Genomic DNA, 26,676 nt, shown 5'->3' with positions numbered 1-26,676 from the left:
CGGAGAGCAACTTAAATAAAACAAATCTTTTGAAAAAAAAACGGAAAATCTTTGGCAGTTTTCGTTTAAATTTGAAACTTTTCTCAACGCACGGTTCGATCGTAGAGGCTTTGCCTCCCAACGGAAGTGACGTAGAAGGGAGAACTCATTGAACTTCCGTTGAGATTTCTTTAACAAGAGCAACGGGATTTCTTAAAAATCATAAAAAAACGCGCCCCAAAAATACAATAATGCGACAACGATGTGTGGCCGATAGACTTTCCAGTACAGTTAGTGATAGAGTAAGCCTTCATAAGTGGCCCGAAGATCCTGATTTCGCTAAGTTATGGACGAGAGCCGTGAAAAACACGCGATCTAATTTTGTGAACCCAACAAACTCTAGCCGTTTGTGCTGCATTCACTGCTTCACTGCAATTTTTTGTGAGGAACAGTCGGTTCTGGCGAAATCTATGGGTTTAAAGGTGAAAGCCCTTTCTAAAATACAATGCTGTTCCCTTAATTTTTTAAAATTAATCCGCCTGCAAAAAATAAACAAAGGCTCGACGACGAAACGTTCTCATCCTCACAAGTCCGTGACACAAGCGCGGGATTATCAAAACAAAATCGACAACAACTACGTGGGGCATACAGAAAACGGGAAGCTGCAAGGGTATGTATTACCTGTAAAAGAAATATAAACCTGTATTCATTGAATCAAAAATGAAGCAAAAAGCTCTTTCAAACTTATAACCCAACTCATATACCCGGTGCACGTTCCAGATCCTCCATGCACATACAGAAAGTGAACAGCTGTCCCTTCCCAAAGAGAGTACCGAAGAATTAGGTTTGGCATCGGTAGAGTTCTCACTCCACGAGAGCTCAAGATGTGAACACCCAAACTCCCAAAATAGGGAAAGATATCTCTGTGCAATTTTGGAGCAGTCGTACCGCTAAAGGCGAATTTAGTCACTTGAAAATATATAAAAATATAAATCTGTTGTGACAGTAGTCTGGCCACCCCGAAGAAAGTAAACAAATCGTACGCTAAAATAACTTGGCAGGTTGTTAGACGTCCGTTCCAGTAAAGGCCTACAGCGCACTTTGCTCAAGGAGTTCATTACGTCGACCCCGATTCAGAGTGACGAGAAATTTCGGATCAAGAGGAATAGGGTGAAGAAGAAGTAAAAGATCGAGGAATTACGCAAGTTTAAGGTTTACATAACACGTGCAGCGAATGTGAGAGAATAGCTTTATTGTGTTAAAAACAAATGCCGGTCTAATCAAGTTGATGTCCTAAATTTTTAGGGCCAAAAACTGCTGCATTTCTCAACTCTAACGATCACTTCACTTTGTGAAGTGACAAACGAAGAAATTTCGGCAAAAGGCGAAAATTGTAACTCAGAGAAATCGCTTACCAGTCTGTTTCGTACTCGCTCGAATGGATCGCCTCATCTGATTCATTCGAGGAGTCAGGACTAGCCTCACTGTCGTAAGGCTCAAACATATATAACTTGGATATATCAACAAGGTTGAAGTGGTAAATTGGCCACCGTAACGATTACAAAAGCTGACGTTTCGAGCGTTAGCCCTTCGTAGGAGCGAATAGAGGAGTTGTGGGTTGTGTGTGCTTTTAAAGGCAGAGAATGAAGCTACGTTATTGGTGGGAACATGGTAACGAGAAAAACAAGAACGTGGAAAGGAATGACAAACACACATCGAAACCAGTCGCTAGACATTTTAATTTGGATATATCAACAAAGTTGAAATGGTAAATTGGCCACCGTAACGATTACAAAAGCTGACGTTTCGAGCGTTAGCCCTTCGTCGGAGCGAAGGGCTAACGCTCGAAACGTCAGCTTTTGTAATCGTTACGGTGGCCAATTTACCATTTCAACTTTTTTGATATATCCAAATTATTTCGTTACTCCCACCGACGCAGCCCCAAACAGTTTCTTTCGAAACTATCAGCCGCTAGACATTTTAATTTACCTAATCATTCCAAGCAACAAATGGCAATCTGCGGTCTTTCCTTACACTTAGGTAGCACGGAAAGCCGTAAAAATCTTGAACAAAAGCTCATCTTTCAAACCGGCAGTCTAAATCCCACAGGGATCAACGAACGCTTTTCATTCCACTAATTTATTCTTGTTTTTCTCGTTGCCATGTTCCCACCAATAACGTAGCTCCATTCTCTACCATTAAAAGCACACACAACCCACAATTCCAATTTACCACTTTAACTTTGTTGATATATCCAAGTTATTTCGTTACCCCCACCGACGCAGCCCCAAACAGTTTCCTTCGAAAGTATCAGCCCTTATTCAAACATACATATGTTTAAGTTCCTTGAGCGTCTGCACTCTCGATCACTGACGATGAATCCGAAAAGGAACAACTCGAATCACCAGAGTCGGACTCCATTACGGTCGCTCGTATGTTTTTCAGTTCTCCTTTTTACGTCATTGATCACGTGTTCAACTAGGTGCCATTTCAACTTCCGGTCTTTGAATCGAGTGATTTTCGCGCTCTTACACCAGGATATTAATCGAATTAAAGGTTTTAGGGAACTTTTTCTTCTGCCAGTAGTTATTTTGGCAAAAGATCTACATTTTAATCAAAAGTTAAAATTTGGTGGAGATTATCCCTTTATATCCCCAACCCTGAAGGAGACGGGACCTCCATTTATTCGTCCCAATCCGAGAAGACTAAAATATCTAACCATTTCTTGATGTTATAGAAAGGTAGAAAATTATTCTCAATTGTTTTAAGACCTTGAGTGTTGGTCCGGCTGGGGCTCGAGCCCTCGACCTTCCGCACAACAGTCCAGCGCACTACCCATTGGGCTAAATGGGTGGTTGTAAATAAAGCAATAATCTAATGAATGTTTTAGCCGAGATTTAATCAACAAGGGTAACAACAGCAACGACGGCGAGAGCAGGAACAGAAACTCAGGCACCGCTCACGTTCTGCCGGATTAATATAAGCACAAACATCAAGATATAAATGGATCCGCGATGTGAAATTTGTTTTTTGTTTTCAAAAAGGTGGAGACAAGTAAGATCTCACGCTTGCAATAAAGCTAAGTGATCTTAGCATGTCATTTAAGAGAGTGGGTTTCTTCTCTTCTATACGTGAAACGCTTTGGCTGGCTCCTTAACACTATTTTAAAGTTAACTGCCCTGGTTCTGCCAAAAGCTATAAGGGTAGGATAAATGACAGAGTGTAAAACGTCCTGGGGTCTGCGTATGCGTGGGCCATCTGCGGACTGGGCGTTGCGTAGCTGAATGAATAAGTCCCCAAACCGATCTTTTTCCCTCTTCGAAAGGATTCTAACGGGAAAAATCAATAAAAATAACAATGTTAGATAATCGAACCTGGTTTTGATACATTCAGGAAGTGTTATGTTCGTGCAATGGGATGTTCGAATTGTTATCACCTTTTAACTACAAAAAAAAAAAAAAAAAAAAAAAAAAGAAGCAAATCTGCCAAAAACAAACAAACAAATGCTCTTTTCCTCTCAAAAGTGTAATGGGGAAATTACAATCAGACAATTGCTTGTCAAACTATTTGGTAAAACCAATCAGACTGCGTTAATAAAAATTGCAATTATTTTCTGCACTATATATTTTGCTTCCTATGAACATGGTCTGATAATAGCAGTGAAAATAATCGTCAACGCAACAGACAATTGTTTGTCAACTTATTTCCAAAAACCAATCAGACTGCGATAGTGATTGTCAACATAGGGCATGCCCTGACTGCTTTCAAGTGAAAAAAAAAAACATAGAATGGTGACATTTGAATATTAGGTATCGTTTCTGTTCAGCTTTGTATTGTTTTGTGTTTAATCTATAGCAAGTACTCGATAGGAACAAGCACAAATTCACACTTATGTTGCTTGAAGAAACTGAATACGAGGCTAATACAAATGCTAAACGAAAACAAAACTTCAATAAAACCTCCAAAAACCCCTCTTTTTACAAAGCTGTTGCCATTTGATACGGACCGAAATTATTCTATCCATTATCCACCTGTTAAGGCGCGTAGTAATGTCAATATGTCGTCGGAGAAGTTATAATTGATCTACGAGCTTAAAAGCTAAGTTATCAAGCCATAATGTGAAAACAAAGCATTGAATCTAACCGTTTAGCGTCTCACTCCGCGCTCAGTGAGACTGGCCCTTCTTTATTTTACCCTCTCTCGATTGTATTACAGCAGTTTGAATAAGAGATATTAATTCGCTTGGGCAAATTTGCGGTTGTCGATATTGTTATCGCCGGATTATCTTAGATTCCTAGATATAAGGGAAAATCCTTTCACCTGGACGGAGTTTCTCAAAAAAATGCCATTGCTTGGACTATTGATCGTTCTTGGTAAGTACTTGTATCAAACCAATTCGGTGTAGCGTAGCTAGAGGCAGTTTTAGTGACTTCCTGTTACGTTTTCGCTCTGATATTATTACAGAATGCTTTCACAATTTCTTGATGCTTGTATTGACGCACTTAATAGGCGTGAAAATCTGGTGAGGAAAAAGAAATAGGAAGAAATAAAAACAATTGGAAAGACGGGAGCTTTTTTTTCTATTTTAGATGTTCCCTTTTGTCATCTCTTAACTATGAGTAAAAGCGAATTACAAACAAGATGCAAATTAAATGTAGGTAGAAAAATTTACCTATACCGGAACACAACAAATTAATCTACTCCTTTTTCTAAAATTTCTCGGCGGCTTGTGTATGATTCGCTCTGTGTTTAATCTCTTTTATATGTGGTCATTTAACTCTACCATGTTATCCTAATTTTCCTCCTTACAATAAACGTAGTCCTTCGCCCGAGTGAGGACAAAACGTAACGGCGATCTCCTTTCAAACAGATGTATTTTCTAGACCCCTCTGTCGAGACAGGCGCTCTCCCGTGACAAAAACCTTTTCAAGGAATAAAGGCTGATAGTTTCGAAAGAAACTGTTTGGGGCTGCGTCGGTGGGAGTAACGAAATAATTTGGATATATCAACAAAGTTGAAATGGTAAATTGGCCACCGTAATGATTACAAAAGCTGACGCTTCGAGCGATAGCCCTTCGTCGAAGTGAAACGGACTTGCTCCGACGAAGGGCTAACGCTCAAAACGTCAGCTTTTGTAATCATTACGGTGGCCAATTTACCATTTCAACTTTGTAGATATATCCAAATCTTTTCAAGGAATAGTTAGCTCAGAAAACAAAAAAAAATGGTCTTACATATTTCAAATATACCGGTAACTATGTTATGAGTCGCTAGAACTCCGCTTTAATGGTTGTAATTCATTTTCTTTCTACTTAACAAACTCATAGCGGCGACACACTTCAGTCTATTTACTGTCGCCGTGAAGGTGCATTTCTAACACGGGCGGTATTTCGTGTGTCAAATTTTCCACTGACACGTTTCCCTTTATTAGTGGTGAAAAAAAGATTTGATGGTTTACTTTTTTTTAATTTGCGACGGCAGGTTTTTTTCATAAATGAGGATTAATGAAAAACTCTACAGATGTTCCGCTAGAGATTACGTCATCGGGAAAATTAACTCTCTAACATTTGATCGTTTTAAGACCACATTTCCATGGGTATCTTATTATCGTAGTGCTTGCCTCGCAATTGATTCTTCTGCCAAATCCCCCTTCCTCCCCCCACTCCACCCCCCTTGCCTCGTCATGGTTATGAATTAGGGAGTTATTATTTATGACTGGTGATTTACATTTTGTCTGGTTTCATCTCTCCCACAGCGACTAAGATCATGCTAATTTCAGCACAAGGTTTGTAATTTCTTTGTAGGAAAAAGGGAATAGGACATTTTAAGAGATCGACATTGTCTGAGGTGTTCACCTCTGCCGTCAAGGCTTGACCCTAAATGTATCATCTATCACTAATTAAATCTTAAGAAGCGAACTACTCGCGAAAATCAATGATTTTTTATTGCTGGTAATTGTCCCTTCAAAAGATGTAAGAAAAGACAAAAAACAAAAAAACAAAAAAACAGGGGAAGGTGTTGGCCTATAAACTTTACACTGTAACTTCAATCTTAAAGCGGGTCACCATCCCCCAAAAAAAAAATTAATTAAAAAATTAATAAGAAAAGATAAGTGAAGTCAGAAAAAACTGAGGGTCTAAACATCGAATAACTCTGAGATTTTCTCTACAGACCAATAATACTGATAATGAGTGAAAAGCGATAAAAACAGAAAGACAAAAGCAATCAAAAACTTCTTGGGGTTCTCTACCGATTATAATTTGTTTCTGAAAGTCCATGGAACAGGACGTGAGTGGAAATAAAAATGATCTACAAAAAAATGTATTTTATAAAAGAAATAAAATACAGTATGTGTGCAAACGAGGAACATCGTTGACATTTTTAAATGCTTCCACTAAATGTTCACTTTTCTAACGCAGGTAGTCATTGCTCCATCCATAACAAAAATCTCAGTCACTCAGCACTTAACGGTACGGAGTGCCTGCAGAAGACTGGCCCATGGCGTCAGAACTGGCATAAGCTGATATGTTTCAAAGAAACAGAACCACCTATTGACAAGGAATGTTGTAAATCTTGGTGTGAGCAGTTGGCGTCTTGTTTCGGACAGTCGTCCAGTTGGACTTCGCGCTGTAAGAAAATGTGGAGATGCCTGAGGCCTCTCAGACACCTCTCTATCATCATGACAAATAGAACAGACTCGTCGTATATGGGAAGTATTACAGTGAAACAATGCTGGGCAGAGAAACCGCATTTTCTTTCCATTAAGCTAACATCAGCAATCGAAGTACGTGCATTTAATTCTTGTGTGACATTTTTTAGCGCCCAATTTTTCTTATTGTTCCTTTCACTCTTTACAGAGCTTTTGCATAAATGTTGAATTCCATTCATTTAACTATTCCTTCACGAGTAAGGCTACTAGATGACATACGTTAACCACCGTCTTATTCCTGCTCAAAACTTTTTTATTTTTAACCTTCTCAGTTTCCAAGCAAGACACTTGTCGACACCATCCTAGAAGAAGTGATAAGCCCTTCTGGAATTAAAATAAATCAAGAAAAGACGGAGCGTGCTCTTCTCTCCGTTACTGATTTGGAGGAGTTCATCGGGAATTATTCACAACACCATCTTAATCAAACCACACCTGAGATTTATATCAGTAGTGAACATGCAGGTGAGTAAATGTTAAAAGCTGATTTGGGAGTTTTCTTGATTTCTGATACCGATTTCATGCATTTTTCATGGCATTTTTAGAAAAATCCGCTAGGGCAATACTTGCTTTAAACTATTGACTTTGGTTGAAAGCTTTGTCTCCATCAACCCTTCATCGCGTCCTGTTGGCGACATGTATAAAACCCCCATTAAGGCTGTTCATACCAGCGAATTCCTATCGCGCACCGATTGTATCTAAGGAGTCTTTCAATACCATACAATTTCGCAACAGAGTGTGTTAAAGAAAAAAAAACTTTCGAATCCGTCGCGGTAATACATGTTTTATGATTAAAAAATGATCACCCACACTTTATCCGAAGTTCAAATTGAGAACACTCCTTTGACTAGGGATCATTCCAAAGTGCTTGCTTTGACTTCTTCTAAGTAATGGTTTTCAGACCTTCTAGGCCTAAATATTTCGTGAACGGTAACTTGTGACTAATACGAAAGCATCCTTATTTATTTTGGCCTGCGCTTAAAATACTTTTTTTTTTCATCAGATATTTTGGTCAGGAAGGTTTTTAACGAAAATGAGAGTGATGTCCAACTTGGGGATGATAAAGGAGAAAACTCTCTCAGCCTTCCCACTGCAGGCTTGGATAACGGTTGGAGAGTTACATATTTTTCATTTTTTTAAAAGTAGTCCAACTCGGGCTTTAATCAAACAAAGAATTAGACGACACGAAGTCCTGTTGCCAATTAATAAAATCTATGACAAATTTAAGAAAATAAACTAAACATAAGTAATATGTTTTCAGAAGAAAAACAAACAAACAGAAATAGCAACAACAACATTGAACTCGGCGAAAAGCGCGGCAACAGCGAGCGCACATAACACGTCCTGTCTACTTTCATAGTATCCCTTTAACCTTCCTATTACATTGCCCAATTACAAGCATGAAGCATACACTGTCCTATAAGTGCATAAATCAGGCTAGTGATAACCAATCAGGTTCGAAGATTTTGTTATATTTTGATTATCAGGGCTATGGTCAGAAGGGGGCTGGGTTTCATGTACGAAGGAAAATTCAAACTGAATGACTGAGATTTTAATCTGGTTGTTTGTTTATATTTATTTGTTTATTTGTCTGTAGATCGATATATTTTATTCCTATTCAAACGTAAGGCATACCATTTGAATTAGCCACTTGGCTTGTAAGGTCTTAAAGTCGTGATTGCTTGTCCTTCTTTTTATTATTAGACCAGTAGTATTAAAATTGCCTCCACTATTACGTCTTAGGATCAGTGGCACTTGCGGTCATTTACAAAGATCTCCATGAAATATTCCAACCGAACCAAGCCAACTCTGCCTCTTTCAGCGAACGAAGGTTTGCTAAAACCTAGTTCTATATATAGTATCTTCATGTTTTTATAGCTCTCTTTTGGTGTGTAGATAAGCTACACCAGGCAAGTTTAGAGGAATGTGCTCGATCCCAGATTGAATTTCTGTTTCGCTTTTGTTTTGATTTTCTTTTAATAAATTTTTATCAATTTTCTTTTAATAAATTTTTATCAATTTTCTTTTTGTCTTTAAGAACATTTATCTTTTTTTTTTCGTCTACTTTTATTTGTCTTGTTTTTCTGTTTATTTGTTGGTCTTTCGAGTGACTTTTGACATCTGAATGATATACATAGAAAAAAAAAATTGAATGCATATTAAAAAGATAGACTAGGAATTAAGGATTTCCGCTTTGTCGTCTTTGGATCATAAAGAAACTTCGCTTTGTCGACTTTGGTCCATAAAGAAATTTCGACGGAGTTTTCAAGACTTGTGATGAAATAAGTGCACACAATAGCTTTTTTAATCTAAGCATTTTGCAAAATTATTGGGAATCATGGTTAGGAACATCAACACCTTTATCTTGTCTGCAACGATATGGCCAAGGAACACCAAACTCAGGAAGAATATCACGTTGAGATTTAAAAACCTAAAGGTAAGTTGTATTTAACCAAGAGACAGTTGCAGCCATGTTTGTAACTATTTAAAAGAGTTTAAACAGCTTTAGTATATCTGGATAATATGAGCAAACTTTGGCAAATTCTCTCTCTTAACGCATCTCTCCTGTACCATCCGTGTTTCTGTATGCATTTTCGTTGTTTCTATTTCTATATATCCAATTGTTTCCTCTTTTTAGTCTTGATTTTGGTTGACTTTTGTTGTCATTTTTGTTGTTGTTGTTATGGTGGACTTTATTTTACCTTAAATTGTTAGTGTTAGTTTTTTTAATACTTCAAGACCTTAGTTCTTTTTAGGGCGCCTCTCAAAGAGAGGCAAATTAGACTAGAAATATTGGGAAGCAACTCTTCAGATGTATCACAAATGGGGGTGGGGTCTGAAAAAAATGCGGCGGGAGCACTCCTACCTCCTTATTGGCCCGCAAGACGCTGAATTACTTAACACTAATTGTAATTTCACGGTTTCAGCCTGCAACTTTGGACAGAAGCTGCATGTTTTGGAATACTGTCGAGAACAGGTAAATAACTTTGAATTAACTAATGACATCGTTCACTCCAATTATCAAATTTCTTGAGGACTCATCTTTCATACAGGTGAGGCTTTTGTGAGTGGTACATCATATAGTATGCTCACTTCTTACTCATTTTCCTCTTTCTCAGACCTCCGTATAAGACGTGGTCGATCGAACTGTCAGTTGTTTCGTTTATTATTTTTTTTAATAGTGGGGAAGGGGGAAGGGAAATTTTACGACTGTTTTTCTAAATGCTTTCTGCAGGCCCTCGAGATGGTCAGGGCAAGGGTGTCTTCTAAAATCTAGGAACGAAACTTACACCGAGTGCAGCTGCAATCATCTAACTCACTTCGCAGTTCTTATGCAGTTTGATAGTGGAACGAGCGGTAATACTTTAACTAAGGTAGGGATATTGCGAAAAATACATAAATTGATTTCAAAAGGCACCATGTATCGGCGTGGCGCTTTTCCCTCCGTCGGTGTTAAACCGGGTGCATGGTACGTAACCTTTCTCTGTTATGATTATTGAATCTCTGTTTTTTGTATTTTCAAGACTGACGAAAAGGCGCTGAAAATTCTTACGCACGTGGGCTTGTCTATCTCTTTAGTTGGAAGCACTTTAACAATTATCAGTTATGCTCTTCTTACGTAAGTATATGAAATAATTCCACACAAGCATTCCGAAGCCAGCCGATGTTTTAGACCGAACAAAAACTATTATGACCTTAGACGCACAAAGAGATATGACCCAAGTCAAATTATCTTTTGTTTCCCAAAGTATATAACATGGCTTTGTATAAAATGAGGATAGAGCTGACATGGAGGAGTCCTCTAACAAATCATTTGTTTAATTTTGATTAGAGACATGAAGGGACCTTTATCTCAGATCCGAGTGAGTCTAGTCACCTCACTTGGTGCAGGGCAAGTTATCTTTCTAACCGGAATTGGTGCTGTTGAGAACAAGGTGAGATATTACATCAAAAACGTGGAGTCTCTTTGTGTTAATCCTTATGACGGTAACCTGCTCTTAACTTATTCAGTCCATGCCACTTTTTCTATCCTGTGCAGTCTGCCTGTGTTACAATAGCAGCTTTAGTACAGTATCTCCTGATGGCCGCTTTCTGCTGGATGCTTGTCGAAGGAATTTATCTTTACCTATTTGTTGTAAAAGTTTACAACATCAACGACAAGATGAAGGTGTCACATGGATTTTCATGGGGTAAAAATGCATTCAAAACTTGTCATACTCTCATTGATAATTGTTTGAAAAGCAAAACATGAATAATTACCTGCACCATTCTCATCACCCTCATCACTACCATCATCACCACAGCCTTGTAGTTTGACATTGTAATCACTTCGAGTTTCAAATACACAGGTCTACCCGCCCTCGTCGTCTCCATATCGCTGGGCACTGCAGCAGGAAGCGAACAGGGGATTACAAGCTATGTCAGTGAAAAATTGTAAGCAGTGAGGACTTTTTTCTCCTGATCCATGAGTCTGTCACGAATCGTCGTTTTCTGCCTTTTCGATTGTTTGTTTTATTTTATTTCTCTTGTGATTTTTACTTGTAAGCAAACCGGGCATAGAGGATACTGTGTACGTGCATGTACACAATAATAAATCATTAATTGATAATTTATCAAAGTTTCCGATACCTAATTTACTTCAGCTGCTGGATTTCATCTGCTAACGGGATGATATGGATATTTGTTGTTTTCGTTCTGCTGATTGAGTTGGTAAGTTAAATTTTTAAGGTTTATTCGCTTTCACGTTTTGTCTTCAGTTATAGTTAGAATCGCGACGATGTTTTCTTTCTTACCACTTACCTCTAACTTCATTCACTATGTTCGATAGTATTCCGCGAAATGCAAAGTTTATGTTTTCCTTTGGGAGACCCCATTGTTAGAGGACGCATAAAGCGGTTATCGCGCTGGACGGCAGGTTAAGTAGTCCACGGGCCCGTTTCTCGAAAGTCCCGGTAACTTAACGGACCCGAGGCCATGTTTTAAAATCAAAATTTAAAGGACAAAAAAGCAGGTTCGGGCACCCGAACCAGTCCTTTTCTGTTTCTTTAGCTAATAGTTTTGTTGTATCATTTTCAAAAGTTTTTAAATCGACATCTTGAATGAAAACAGAACAGCTTTACGGGCCCGTTAAGTTACCGGGACTTTCGAGAAATGGGCCTCTGGTTCGAAACTTTAACGGTTGATTGTCTTGTGTTGTTAGGCGAGACATTTTGTGTGTACAGTGCTTTTCTTCCTCTCCACCCAGGTACATAAATGTGTACGAACGCCTTTTCTGGTAAACCTGAGAAACTTAGTGGAATGATAAGGAGGGGGAAGCGCCAAACTTTTTACGTCCTTTACCTTAAGTGCAAACTTAGCTCTACCTCGAAATCATGTTGTTTTTGATTTAGTTTGATGAGTGCATATTGTTGTTGTTGTTGTTTTTTTTTTTTTTCAGTTAAACGCAATGCTACTGGGGCGAGTTATCAAGGAAATAACAATCATGCATCAGGCGAAAGACAAACACAGTGAACAAATAAGGTGAGTATGTCAGCGGCGCCAGTAGAATATAAATCACGGTGAGCTATTCGCCTTTTTCTTTGCTTCCTTTTACAAGTAATACCTACTTACGAAAATGAAAGCAACCTATCGTCTTCTTTATTTTTCTCCATGATTTTTTAGGGTTGGTGTCAGGGCATGCATGGTGATGATTCCTTTGCTAGGGATCACGTGGCTATTTGGTCTTTTGTTGTCCTTGCACAAAGCGTTCGCCTACATTTTCACACTTCTCAACTCCACTCAGGTAAACTAAACACAAATCTTTTTAAATGAATTCCGTCCAATATGTGTTAGCTAAATGGGTTACTTCTGTTTTGATAAATCTCACCAAAGTTGAAGTCAGTAATCAGAGTTTATCTCTACTCATATGAGATACACCCTACTCATGTGAGAGCACAAGTTCACCACTGTTTACTATGAATTCTCAGCTCTCTCTGATACTCGACTGCCTTTTTAAGCGAACGTTCTATCCCATTACCACATGCTTGGAAAATAGAACCCCTACGGCTATTAAGCTTTCAACAGTTATAGCATTCTTAAGTAAATAACGTTAACGAGAAAAAAAAAATTAAATAAAAAGCAGGCAATCAGGATTCTAATGTTGTCAAATAAAAATTCCGATCACTCTTTACAATGATAATAAAAAGTAATATTTAATTTTCCGGAATTAAAAATAACAAATTAAATCATAAAACAAATCTCACGATCTTGAATCTGCAATGATGATGGTTTTCTTCATCTCATAAAATTTATCCTATATTATTGATCTTACAATAGAAGTAGTGTCACTGTCACGCATATTGTCGTGCCTAGTAGATTACCATGTGCTAAACGTAGTGTAAAGCAACTTGTAAAAATAGAGAACTAGTGATTAATACCAGTAATGTGGACATTTTTCTGACCATGAAATTGAATATTCAGGGAACTGGGGGTGGAGGGCGTAGATGAAAGCTTTATGAGTCTACACACAGGCAATAAAAAAAGTTATACTGCAGGCGTTAACTTGATATCCCACTTTATGATTTAACAGGGCTTCTTTTTAGAATATTGAGATGGTTGAGGGCTAAACAGTAGGCGTGACAGCGAATAATTCCGAACATAATCTCCAGTTCTGACAGTGACAGTTTCATATTACTAGAGGTTGAGTACCACTCCTGGAATCTATTCCAAAAAGAACTTGCTTGCTTACAGTTTATAAACAAATGCCAGACGGTCTGGTGCTCAGATGGACAAAAGGGACAGGAGGGCGATGCAACTTTTTTCATTTTATGTAACAAGCTATTCGTTGGTAAAATTCGACGATTAATTTTGTATTGAAACATTGTCAATTTAATTTCTCTCGTGGTTTTGAATGGTAGGAGGTAGAATTTGTTCAAGTCACTTTTCTCGATGCCAGACATTAAAATTTTTTTCTCAGAAGTTGGTGGCGGTAGATCTTCGAGGTGGAGGGCGTAGATGAAAGCTTTATGAGTCTACACACAGGCAATAAAAAAAGTTATACTGCAGGCGTTAACTTGATATCCCACTTTATGATTTAACAGGGCCTCTTAATATTTCTCCTTAACTGCGTAAGAAACTCAGAGGTATGTTATTCAATGTTGTTCTTAGCTCTCTTTGTACCTCTTTTCAGATTTCTTTCTAGATAGGCTTCGATTTTCTAATAAGAAATTTAATTCCATGGTTATATCGATCCAATTCAAAGCACGATCAGTTTTAAAACTCTTGTAATCGTTTTGATTTCACCTTATCCTTGCAGATTAGATCTCGCTTTAAAAGAAGGATCACTGGCGTCACCCCAACTATAGATGAAGGAACGAGCATTAAGCGAGCCTCGCAAGTGAATGAAACTGATGAGAATATCGTTTTTCCGAGAAATATTCATGTCCAGCCTCGCAATAACAGTGAAAGTGGTGTTGAAGTCCCTGAGATCTGAATCGGCATCGTAGTCTTTTTCCACAGTCTAGACCTGTGTATATCTTAAATTAAGTTCGTTTAGAAAGTTTGGAACGACTCAGAAGAGCTGGATAAGAACCCACTCACGAGATTACTGTGATGTGGTCTGGCCTGTTTAATGGGAACTGGGGGGAGGGGGCATCTTCAAACACGTTTCCTTCGATTGTTTGTAAACTGCTGATGCAGTCCGGCCAAAGTTCCCCGAAAAGTGTTGTGATGCGCATTTGATCATATCCACATGTTAATTTGCGCAATATAAATATTAAATTATTATTATTATTATTATTATTATTATAACCTTCTGAAGCTGAGGCTCGGATAGCTTTGCATTTGATCCAAATTATAATAATATAACAAACAGCTCAAGTAATCCTCATGAGAAGTATCCTTTATGTCGAATGTGAGTACCGGAAGCTCTACGGAAGTACTATTAAGTGTCGAATGTGAATACAGCACTGACTATTTTCAACGACTGACTCTGGAAAGCTGGTTTACTAACTTAGAACAGACTCCCCTAAACAGATGTCAACAACTACCCGCCCCATACAAACGACTCATTCACGACATAAACATCACAAACGACCGAAAAAGAACAACCTAGCTTTACCGACAGACCGAAACAGACCAATCACGAACGACTTACGTCACTTGAGTCTTACAGCCAATAACATCACGGCAAAACCAACCGATCATTTCACACGAACTGGAATAAGAACATTCTACTGACAACAATCACTCACTTGACTCTGATGATGACTTCTGCACAGGTTGTCGAAACGTCAGTCACTGCCACCGACAACAGTCCTTCTCAGGACTACACTCACCCGGACGATCAGACTACACCTTCACGATTATTTTCTTGTTTGGTGGCCATAGCCTCAGGAGTTTTGTAAATTTAAGAGGACAGTTAAAGCCCCTAACCTCGCTCTTCAGCTCTTCGAGAATCTCTTGTCTGAATAAGGGTAATTGGTAAATCTAATACCAACTTAAGGATGTTAATCCATACTTGTATTGAATTAGCACTGAATAACATAACAAAAATAAAACATTTTAAGCATCCAAGGAACGGTACAACCATGTCAATAAGAAATAAAAGAGGCTAAATGGTACACTTTCTCTACTTTCAAGAGTTTAAAGTTGGTCATACCATTGCATGTTCTTCCATCACCAGAATATCCAGCTCTACAGGTACAGGTGTACGACCCCACGGTATTCGTACAATCTGCGTTGTCTGCGCAGTTGTCAGTGTGTGTAGAGCATTCGTCAAAGTCTGCCACAATCAACGTATAACAATTTAAGTGTATGCCTATACCATATCATAAAAAAATGCCGAAAAGATCTGTATTTGTTGGTGGGAGGGATTATCTTACCACAGCAAGGAAAAAATTAAAAAGCTTGGCGACTGAGATCTTTAGGGACGTCCAATAACTAGAAGTACCCATCAAGTAAAGAAAAAAGTCTGGATTGAAAAAGAAATAGCATGTTTCCATTTATCAAGGTCACCTCAGTTTCAATAACTACTCAGGGTGTTATTCAAAAACAATAACTACTTGCGAGACAATAAATTCATTACCTGTAAAGCACGTAAAATTTAAGCAATTTTTGCATGGCACGTCATTCCAAGCGTACCCATGCTTTGCACCAAGAGTGTGCACGCAGTCTTGGTTGTTCCAGTCATTTGGTTGTTGCGGAGCCCAGAATCTAAATTTGCTTATTTCTTTATTTGTCCAAAACAAATGATCCTTCCACACTCCGATCATTGAGTCCAATCCAAGATCTTCCACCGTTATGTCGATGCTGAACGTAAACATTTTCTTCTTGGTTGTGCACAGTCACCAACTGGGAGCCCATTGCAGAGCAGTTAGACTCAGCGGTAAGCCATGGTGTGCATGCGCGGTTTGTGAAGTAGCAGTAGCCGTCGAAACAACTCCACCCTGTTTGGCATATATCTGTATGAAAGTGCACAATACGCGCCCGCATCAAAGTCAACACGCGTATGGATCTATGCCGTATATGCTGTAGTTATACGTTGGTTTGCTCATAACCGGTAGTACGATTTCTCTATGGCTAAGGACAGAGCAAAGCAGAAAACAAAGCAAAACCAAAACAAGAACAAAAAGGCAAAGCAAAGGAAAACCAGTGGAATCCAGAGATACTTTAGGTGGTCAGTTAAAACCAAAGGTACTTTTTAAAATAATATGTTTCAGATAAAATAACCTCTGTTGTGATAAACATCCCTCTGCACTTTCAGGGCCAAACATACTCTCACCTGACAAAACAGTGTATGGCACTGAAAGTGGGTCATACTTTATCTCGTACAACTCTTTTAGACAAACTCTGAATCCTGTCTCATTGATGAACTAAACAAAAAAATGAAAGAAAAATAATAACATCAAAAATAAAAGAGTTAATCTCAACTAAATATTATTTGAAAAGGAATGAAATGCAGTACAATGAGAGGGAAATTTCCATTACATATCGTAGAGCTAGCGAACGAAACAAATGGCAAAGAGTGTAATAAACAGAAAATTGAAGAGAAAAATACCAATAACATCTGCTGAAACTCAGGTGTGGCTTCAAAGTTAGATAGCAGATTTCCCGTGGCAAAAAGAAAGGGGAAAACGGGAAAAAATTGACACTTTAGGATGATGAGTAATCGACGCTACCTCAACCCAAGCTGTTATCCCATTATGTATCGGTTGCAGATTTCCACCACTGGTTGAATGATTTGCAGAAACAAACACATTCGGGGTGCTGTTGAACTTCTGATTAAAGGAGACATCCTATGTAAAGAGCAGATCGAATCCAGTTCAAAGTTAACTTAACTTTGCGAAGGAGGGACAACTTAAATCCTGCTCGTTATGCATTGTTTCTTGGTAGGTCTGTTAGTTTGTTTGTTTTCTTCTGATTTTCAAATGAAGACTCCATGTGGCAGTTTTACACTGACCTACTGAAGAACGATGTTTTTCATTACGGTTCAATTCACAATTAAAGACAATAACACCACCCGTTCTGGGACCTGCTTTTGTCGGCGAGAACGAAAAGGATATTTTTATGGGAAAAAATGCATTGGTATTGGACAAACTTTTTTAGCTCAGCTATACCTTGCAATAAGCGCGGTTGTGATCAGCAGGTGGCGACTGAGAATTAGCAAAATAAACCGACTTGTGTTCAGAGAAGAGAGGCTTGTGCAGAGATGAGAATGCCAACCATTTCTAAAACATGAAATTAAAGATCATTCGTTATGACTTAATTTTGTGTTAATCTGTCCAAGTGTAGCTCACCGACCTTTAGCCTTGTTTCTGAAAAATAAGACCACTTGATAAAAAGAGAATGGCAAATTAACCACAAGTAGTATTCAAAGGGGGTTTCTGACGCAGTTTGAAAATTGCCTCATTTCTAAGGATAAATTCAAAAATAGCCTTAAAAACAAGGCAATCTAAAAATGTGTCAAAATAATCATGTTTTAAAGGCAATTTTGAAAAATGTAAAGATGAAATAAACAATTCTTTAAAAATCGAGTTTCCAGATGGGATTTGAACCCACGACCCTCCGTGATCTAGTCGGATGCTTTCACCACTGAGCTACAGGAGACTCTATGGTGAGCAACGGAAAAAATTACTTTAATTTTTAATCTTACTTTAAAAAAGCACAACGATGATTTCAAGGCAAAATGATTGACGCATCATTTGTTTCCTTCAAAATCAAAGAAAAATTGACGAGTTTTGAGATTGCATTGATTTTCAAGACAATCTCAAAATGCGTTTGAACCAATACTTGTAACGAGGACCGAATTATTTTCACTGAATCTGTCACGTAATCCCAGACCTTTCTAGAATTGTCTTTAGTTTGTAATATTCCAGAAACTTCTTTCGTGTGACTCAGCAGTTTCCAAAAATACTTGTAATGCGCTTTAAATAGTAAAAGAACATTATAGATACCTAAATTATATGTATAAAAGCTGGCTTGTGAGAAGTGCAAAAAAACATTTGCCCGAGGGCTTGCCCTCGTGGCCGGATGGCTCAACTCGTGCAAGCCATGATGTGACGAGGCTATGACCTTTCCATATCCGGAGAGAAGGAAGAGAAGAAAAAGACGATAGCCGAGAAGGGAAGAAGATAAAGAATACACAGCTCACTATGTAGTCCTCCGTAAAATTTTGTGTACGCGGAAAGAATACCATGAGTCAAGAAAGCCAAGCGTTGTGGTCTTCAGACGGCGGAAGTTGGAATTCGAAGTTGATCAAGACGATGAATACTTCTACGGCATAAAGGATTGTAAGCCTGCTTTACGAACTGCTTAACTTAATCTTAACCTAAGTAAATTAAGCAGTGTAAAACTAATTAAATAATAGTTAAAATGGGTAACTGCCTGTTGTTACATTTTTTTGGCGTGCCTTATATCGTACTCGGATGTCTATTTTTTATAGATGTTTTATTAGCAGACATCTGTTGGTCATTCGTGCACGTAACATAATAGATATTTTAAAAATTACAGATTTTGGAGATATTGATCCTCTAGTAGAGCATACTCATGATGATGAAGACGACGATGAAGATGATGGAGATGCAACAACACCTTTTCAACCAGATGAGAATTCAACTCCGGGACCCTCAGGCGAAGAAATTCCAATGACGACAATGAAAAGGGGGCAAGAATAGTGTTCAAAAACGGCTGAGACATCTTTCATTGAAGGTGATATTTTTGGCTCGCGAGTTTGAACTTTAAATGAGAATTGCATTGGAATCACTTACTAGTATTTTTCCGGAGGCAAAAGCTTCAGAACTTGAGGTTTCTTACAGTGAGAAAGAAAGGTGGCAGGTGAAGATGTTTGGTCAAGGCAAGATGGTAGATCCTTTGTCTACTGAAGAAAGGGGCCTAAATAGGCAGAGGTTGAATCCTAGTCTCCCAAAACAAATTAAAACTTCACTTGGTCCACAGCGAGAAGTTTTGATAGCTCAGAAGGATAAAGAAATTGAAGAGAAGGAACAGTCCATTTGAGATGATCAAGAGATTTCTGGTGATGAAAATGAAAACCCCACCATACGAGAACAAGCAAGAAAAAGGATAACTGAAAATCAAGAGCGGATTGATGCCCTTAGGAATGAAAGAGAGAGACTTGGAGAAAGATTATCACTCCGTGAGAGATTGATAAATATCTTCAAGAAGTATGGTTTTAAAGTCTCAGCTGTTGTTTTGGCAGTTGGAACAACGATTGGAGTGACTGTGAGCACACTAAAAATAGGCCTTAGGGGTGGGGAACGGGCTTAAGACTCTTGGAAAAAATATCGGTGGAATTTTACCAGGTCTCGTTGGTGCAATAGTTAGCTTCGGTTTTAGAGTTGCTGGGTCAGTGATCAACTTTCTAAGAGAAAATGCCCGGACTCTAATAACGGGTGTTGCAATATTTATGGTTGAGCGATTTCAAACCAAAAAGGCGATGAATCCGGAGGGCTGAGACCAGTTCGACTGAGATCAATCCGTCTTTAATTTAATCATTATTTGTGTCGCTGTCACTCGACGCTTTCGTCTTCACAAGAGTTTCACTTGGATCTGTCTTCTGAGCTTCGCTCGCGGTCTCTTTATTTGATAGGTGAGAAGTAGGTCTCTTCATTTTTGATGAGCCCCCGTTCATATGCTTAACTCCGACTGATTTCGTATCCAAATTAACTGATCTATTGACTCCAAATTTCGTGTCGAAACTTGCCTTCTTCAGCTTGTTATTATACCCGACGGCGCTCTGTGTGTTCAGAAGAATATTTGAGGGCATAAGCAAATTACCTGGTGAGATTGCAAGATCAAGTCTGACTTTCGCCTCATCAATCGGAAGCTAAAATCTCTGTACGCTCTTCGAGATGTCTGTCATTCTGATCGCATCGTCAACTAAAACAATAAACTCACGCTGAGGCTCGTTTGCGCTTCCTGATGAGCCAAAGATGGATGATCTGACATTTACTTGTGAACCGAGAATTAAATAAAAAAAAATGCCTCAACCGACTGAGTTAGTCTCCCCAGCCCGGTTTGCGTCAGGCCTTCTGACTTATCTGTCATGAAAAAATCGAACTGTTTATCAACTTTAGTGTTGTCATTCCTTATGAAATAATTCAAATTGCCTTTTATGGCTTTTCCACCTTCATCTCTGGACTTGTTATCACCCGGATATGGGATGGCAGTTGCCATAGGTCCAGTATTAGTGACGTAAATGAAAAGAGATCCGAGACCAAAACAGTCTTCTTCTGTGAAGCGGAAGTCTAAGCTTGGAGAAGTTCCAAATTCTGCACACAATCTTTTGAACGATAACTTGTCGTAGTTATTATTTGTCTGACTAAGCGTTGGGTCGCCCGGGAGAGCCGATTCACTCTGTGTTCCACCCTTCTCTAAAAGAATCCTTCTGACTGCGATATAAATTTGAAACCGCAGAAACGACTTGATCTGGTCTGGAACCATGTCAAACGGTTCACGAGAGATTCCACAGCCTGAAATAGCGCACCACACTGCAAAGTTGAGTTGTTGAAACGAGTAGCTCATAGTCGGCCCCGCAAGCCATCTCTTTGATTCTGCGCCTGAGCTGTGTTGAATTTTCATTCTTGTGAATATTTCTCTGAACTTTGCTTTAAAATATTGGTTTGGGTAATAAATATGTTAGTCTCTTCACTGAAGCTACTTATCGCACTCTTGTGAGTTAGAACGGCTGGAACCTCCTTAATTGCAGAAGAATTCAGAGTAACCTCGATGGGAAACCCTGCTATTCCAAGTGCTCGCTTCATTTCATCCTCCCAGTCTTTTCTGATTGATACTGAGACGCTCGTTTGAACACCATTGGAGCAATTCAAGTAAACTTCAGCTTTTCCCTGGTTTTCCCTGAAGAATGTTACTTGCACATTGAACTTGCTCAGGTGTGCGTTCGGGTATTGTGCTTTGAAATCATTCGAGGCTTTTGTTCTTTTTTTCGCAACAATTCCTTTCGCTTCATCTGTTCTTAACCAAGCCGACATTTTAATTGGTTTTATAATCAAAATGGTTGTGTTGACAATTATTTCACATTCAAATGATTTCACAGTTCTCTTCAAAGATCCTCTCGTGAATGGAAGTGAACATATTAGGCTAGTGAGCTGTTCTCTTTACAACTCATGGCAGAACCTGGGTCACTCTGGAGAAATCTCTTCACTTGATGCTCAGGACAATTCATCTGTAAAGAAAATTTCTGAGAGAAATTATTCGTTGAAAAGCCTTGGCAAAGCTCTTGGAGATGGATTGAAAACGAAGGAGTCAAAGTTCGACAAAAGGTTATCATCATTGAACAACTACATTGTCAATTGCGATCATTTGGATGCTGAAGAAGACTAGAGAGGTTTCCAAGGACAAAATCGAGCTGGTCTCAAGAAAGGGTGTGTATCCATATGATTACATGAGCAGCATTGAAAAGTTCAGAGAAACAGAAATTCCACCAAAAAGAGAGAGTTTTTATTCAAAGCTGAATGACTCTGATATAACTGATGAAGATTATGAGCCCTCAAAGAATATCTGGAATGAGTTCAAAGTGAAGAACGTGGCCGAAGGTCGGTCTTGGACCTTGGGTGATTATCATGATCTTGTGTTTGAGGAATTCAGAAACGTCTGTCTTGAGAATTACAGTCTCGACCCTGCTTGGTATTACACTGCTCCTGGATTGGCTTAGGTTGCAGCATTGAATGTGACAAACGTTGAGCCTGAGCTACTGAGTGATCCAGACATGCTTGTGATGTTTTTGAAAGGAATTCGTAAAGGAATATCTATGATCTCAAATCGCTATGTAAGGACAAACAACAAATACATGGGAGAAAAGTTTGACATAGAAAAGCCATCAAAATATCTGACTTATCTAGACGCGAACAATCTTTATGGATGCGCAATGTGAAAGCCTCTTCCTGTCAGATGTTTCAAATGAATGAGACAAGCAGAGATTAAAAAGTGGAAAAACATTCCGTGCATTCTTGAGGTTGATCGTGAATATCCAAAAGAGCCTCATGATCTTCACAACGATTATCCTCTTGCTCCAGAGAGGGTTATGATCAACAATGCGCAAAGCGCGGGAAGAGCCCAAGTCGAGGAACTTGTGCCAAATCTGAATGATAAGGAGAGATATATCATTCATCACAAGAATCTCAAACCTTGCGTTGGGTTTGAGGTTGAAAAATATTCACAGAGGAATCAAATTTGAAGAAGAACCCTGCCTGAAAAGTTATATCGAGCTCAACACAAACCTGCGCGTGAGTGCAAAGAACGAATTTGAAAAGGATTTCTTCAAGTTGATGAATAACTCTGTCTTTGGAAAAACAATGGAAAACATCAGGAATCGAGTTGATGTGAGGTTAGTCAACAATCGAAAGAAAGCAAACAAGCTTTCAGCAAAACCAAACTTTCAGCACTGCATACTATTTGACGAAAATCTCATCGCAATCCATATGGGGAGAACATCACTAACGTTTGACAAGCCAGTTTACTGTGGAATGGCTCTTCTTGATATCAGCAAGACTTTTATGTATGACTTCCAGTATGACTATATTAAACAGAAATGTGGAGATTTTGCAAAGCTTCTTTTCATAGACACTGACAGTCGAACAAAGCATACAGATTATGCTTCAAAGCCTTACAACAAGGCACATAATGAGGATCTTGATATAGAAGAGACACGTTTTTCTAACTTCTGCAAGCCGAGCACACAACACAAAGAAGGTGAAAAGATCTACGTCGGAGGAATGGCTTTGGGTTTGGGATTGGCAGCAAGTCGTTTTTTGTGATCGCAATAGAAAATGGAAAGAAAACTTTCAAGAGTTTACTATAGCCCGAAAGGATTTTCGAAGGGATTAGATGCAGTGAAGAAGTTGGTAAAGGAAGCTGGAGTTTCTGAATGTGTTGCAAGGCTTTGGCTGATGAAGCAGGCCATCTGGCAGATTTATTTGCCTGCCCAAAGCATATCCCACGAGGAATTTTTCACGTTGAATCTCCAAACACAGTTCATCAAGCTGATCTTATTTTCCTTCCTCATGACAGACTTCCTAGAGGAAGAAAGGTCTATAAATATGCATCGACAGTGGTCAAAGTTGCGAGCAGATTCAAGGCTGCTGAACCTCTCACCTCAAAAGATTCTTCTGAGGTCTCAAAGGCTTTCCAGAAAAACTACAAGAGATTGCCATTGAGATGGCGTAAAGTTCTTCAGGTTGATCCTGGACGTGAATTTATGGGTGAAACGACTAAAGAGATGGCAAAGCAAGATGTGAGAATAAGAAGAGAAAATGTAAACGTTCATAGAGATCAAGGGATAGTTGAGCGATTTAATAGAACCTTGAGTGAGCGTCTTTTTACTTTCCAATACGGCCTGGAAATAAACTTCGAAGACAAAAAGAGATCAACAGAATGGGTGAAAAGGCTTCCAGAAGTTTTTTCAGCATCAAATAGTGAGGAGACAAGATTGACTGGAAAGAAACTAATTGACGCAATCAAAGAAAAGGTGGTTGACGCAAAGAGTTCAACTTCTTATTCAAGACCTGTTGGCTTTAAAGAAAAGAGACTCGACTCTTCAAAAAAGGTGAGATATCTCTATGCTGCTGGTGAGTTAGAATGTAGTCAAAGACGAGCAACAGTTCCAATATGGTCTCTGCAGGTCTTCAATATCGAAAACGTATTTGTGAATGAAAGGGAGCCTGTTCTCTCCTATCTGAAAGACGGACCAAAGCGAGGGTTCGTCAGAGAAGAGCTTCAGATTGTTCCATCTAAAAAATGAGTTACCTCCTGAAGGATTTCGATGATTTGAAAAATGTTCCAAATGCTTCATAAGTCTCCATGAGTTTTTGGGATTATTTCTGAGATATTGTCTTTATTAGTTTTTCTTGGTGATTCTAACGCACTTTTGTCTTGAAATTCAATGCAATCTTAAAATTCGTCAATTTGATTTGAAAGACTTGCTTTGATTTTGAAGGCAATTTCGAAAAAATACGTGGATGATTTTGCCCTGAAATCATCGTTATACTTTTTTAAATGAGATTAAAGATAAAGTAGTTTTTTTAAAAATGAAGTGGAAAACATGGCTGTTTTGACACATTTTTAGAATTATTTGTTTTCAGGACAAAGTTTAATTTTACCTGAAAATCAAGGCAATTTTCAAAATGTGTCAGAAACCCCCTTTTGATACTACTCCACAATTTACAAAGAAAAATAAAGCACGCAAAAGTAAAACAAACAAACAAACCAAAACAAAAACAAAACACACAAACGCACACATAAAAGAAAAAAAAAGTGGTGCACCTCCTTGGAGATAATGAGTGCAAGTAACTGGAATGTATACTTACAACGTGAACATCTTCGTGAGATCCTGCATAATTCTGAAGTTCCCTTAAGCAGACTTTGAATGAGGACTGCGTGACATCTTCAATCCAAACACTTGCAGCGTCACGTTTCAGTCCAGCGTGATGATGAGCAGCCGTTACAAATACTGATGGCATCACACAAAACTTTCCCTGTTAAAAGGTAGTGCATATTAGCTTCTAAAACGCTAAAGTTACACAGGTTCATCTCCTTTATTCAATCTGAAATCTCGAAAAGCAAAATACGCAGACCTGAAACTGAAAACTAATCACGTTCAAAAACTTCCAATATAGTCTTTTATAGTCAACATTTTAATATGTGTAAAAAAGTAACTCTTTAATGATATTTATTTTATGAATGATAATGCTAGGTCGGTACTGCGAACACGGCTCCAATTTGAAAAGAAACTTTTTTTCCTTTTCAAAACATTTGTAATAACACAGCTTGGTCTACTAACCAAGGGAAAACTGATAGATTTACAAGTCGTTCCAGTCCACCATTGTGATAACCGCACTTCGTCAGCAACTCCATCCACTGGTGCCCCTTGGTAAGCTATCCAATCAACTGTCACATTAGCATTTGAGTGTCTTTCGTTGTAACCGGCCGCCATCACACATGCGGTGAATCCATAACGAGCCTCGCGCTCTTAGCAACCAAAAAAAACCTGGGTATCCAGCAGAGAATCCGTATTTTTAGTCCGCATTCTCTGCTGGATACCTATAGCTTGCTTGAGTAAAATCTGTGATCGTATTTCGCTTCTAACCTGATAGAGGCGTCAACTTTTACGCTGTCATGTCATCATCCTATGGCGTGAAAAAGTAATTAAAGGAATAGTATCCGAAAAAAGTGTACATGGTCGGTGCTTAAAAATAGTGATGAGACAAAGCACTCGCCCGGAGCGTGTTGCGGTCAATGATAGTCACGTCGAAGAAACTTAGTCAATGCTTGCGTATATAGTTGACTTCATTAATACTAACAGGCGGCGACGCTTATTTACTACGACATTTAACTGGCAGCCTGAGTGTTTGTTTTCTAATAAATTTTACCCGATTAAGTTTTCGGATCTGAGACAATAGTCCTGAACCGACGATTTATTTCCGTTACTGCTCCACTGTTGTGTTTAAAATCTTTTACGGCTGACGCTCGGTGTTGTAATTTTTGAGCATCATGATACCAGTTATTGGGAATGAACTCGGCGGAATAATACAACGTATATTTTCTTTTGCTGTTAAACGCAGAGTCCACAATGTACATGGCGGCTCTTTCTCGCTGATATTTTATGTTGCATTAGCAGTTTACACACTGTTCCAGTTTTTCTTTTTAACCATATTCAACATTACTTATAGGATCCTTTGTCACTGGCTTTCAGATGATCTATTTCGGTTCCGGAATCCTCGAGATAGCTGCGAGAGATTTGAGACATTAGAGAAACGATGTGACTCAGGCACTGGTGTTGAAAATCTTTTTGCGTTATCTCCGCGGCAATAATAACTAAAATCGTGAATAAACAGGGACCGAGGGTAGTAATTATTGTTTTCAAATCAACCTAGCAGATGTTGAACAAGCTGACAAAGTTCGCGAAGTGGAGAATTATTAGGCGTGCAATGTGTAGTTAAAAAGAGCAAAAGACGAGGAAGGGGAAATGAGTTTAAACAGGTGGAGACCACAAACAAGGTTAAACTGCCCAAGAACTTGACAGGGTTTGTACTGTCTTGCACGTCCGTTAATTTCAGAGGAATTTAATACATTTTTAAAAAGTCCTTGAATTTCTATTTTCTTAAATATTCCTTGAGAGGGGTGGAACGTTAACTTTTGCCAAAAACCAACTGTAAAGTCTAACGTTGTGCGCCAGGGTCGTTTCGGAAATTATCATGTAGCTCGGTAATAGATCTAGTTATGCGTTATTGACCCAGTACGAGGACTAAAACACGAGCCAAGCGTTGATAGCCGAGTGAGAGCTTCACTGCAGGACAAAATGGCTGCGATTCTGGCCACTGCCGAAAACTAAAATGTAAGGAAGGGCTAACAGCCAATCAGCTCATAGAATTCGCTGCATCTTGCACCGCTTGCGAAGCCAGTCAAATAAAAAAAGCAAGATATATAATGCACCGGCGTAATAACTCTCCGAGCTATAATCTCTCCTGACTTATTCATCC

At 38.7% G+C, this 26,676-nt stretch overlaps 3 protein-coding genes across 3 annotated transcripts; 1 reads left to right on the top strand and 2 right to left on the bottom strand.

The window, feature by feature from the left end:
• The first annotated feature begins 4,056 nt into the window (after positions 1-4,056).
• LOC148736811 (adhesion G protein-coupled receptor D1-like) lies at positions 4,057-14,156 on the top strand. The gene is made up of 18 exons (XM_088749183.1): positions 4,057-4,352; positions 5,735-5,764; positions 6,399-6,763; positions 6,961-7,150; positions 7,689-7,793; positions 8,429-8,516; positions 9,032-9,122; positions 9,613-9,662; positions 9,921-10,059; positions 10,210-10,304; positions 10,518-10,620; positions 10,725-10,875; positions 11,035-11,119; positions 11,329-11,395; positions 12,123-12,205; positions 12,347-12,467; positions 13,765-13,806; positions 13,980-14,156. The coding sequence occupies exons 1-18, from the start codon at positions 4,322-4,324 to the stop codon at positions 14,154-14,156; spliced, it is 2,013 nt and encodes a 670-aa protein (XP_088605309.1). The 5' UTR covers positions 4,057-4,321.
• LOC148736810 (E-selectin-like) lies at positions 13,817-16,098 on the bottom strand. The gene is made up of 2 exons (XM_088751015.1): positions 15,750-16,098; positions 13,817-15,446 (listed from the first exon to the last, which is right to left on the bottom strand). Exons 1-2 carry the CDS (start codon positions 15,985-15,987, stop codon positions 15,256-15,258), a joined length of 429 nt encoding a protein of 142 aa, XP_088607141.1. The 5' UTR covers positions 15,988-16,098; the 3' UTR covers positions 13,817-15,255.
• Positions 16,099-16,187: 89 nt separating this feature from the next.
• LOC148736809 (uncharacterized) lies at positions 16,188-24,684 on the bottom strand. Its single transcript, XM_088751004.1, has 4 exons — positions 24,505-24,684; positions 17,281-17,391; positions 16,843-16,959; positions 16,188-16,536 (listed from the first exon to the last, which is right to left on the bottom strand). Exons 1-4 carry the CDS (start codon positions 24,655-24,657, stop codon positions 16,342-16,344), a joined length of 576 nt encoding a protein of 191 aa, XP_088607130.1. The 5' UTR covers positions 24,658-24,684; the 3' UTR covers positions 16,188-16,341.
• Positions 24,685-26,676: the final 1,992 nt, after the last annotated feature.

The sequence above is a fragment of the Stylophora pistillata genome, chromosome 2 (assembly GCF_964205215.1).
Source record: "Stylophora pistillata chromosome 2, jaStyPist1.2, whole genome shotgun sequence".
Lineage (NCBI taxonomy): Eukaryota > Metazoa > Cnidaria > Anthozoa > Scleractinia > Pocilloporidae > Stylophora > Stylophora pistillata.
The sequence above is the reverse complement of the archived record's forward strand: the minus strand, read 5'-3'. Positions and strand labels throughout refer to the sequence as shown.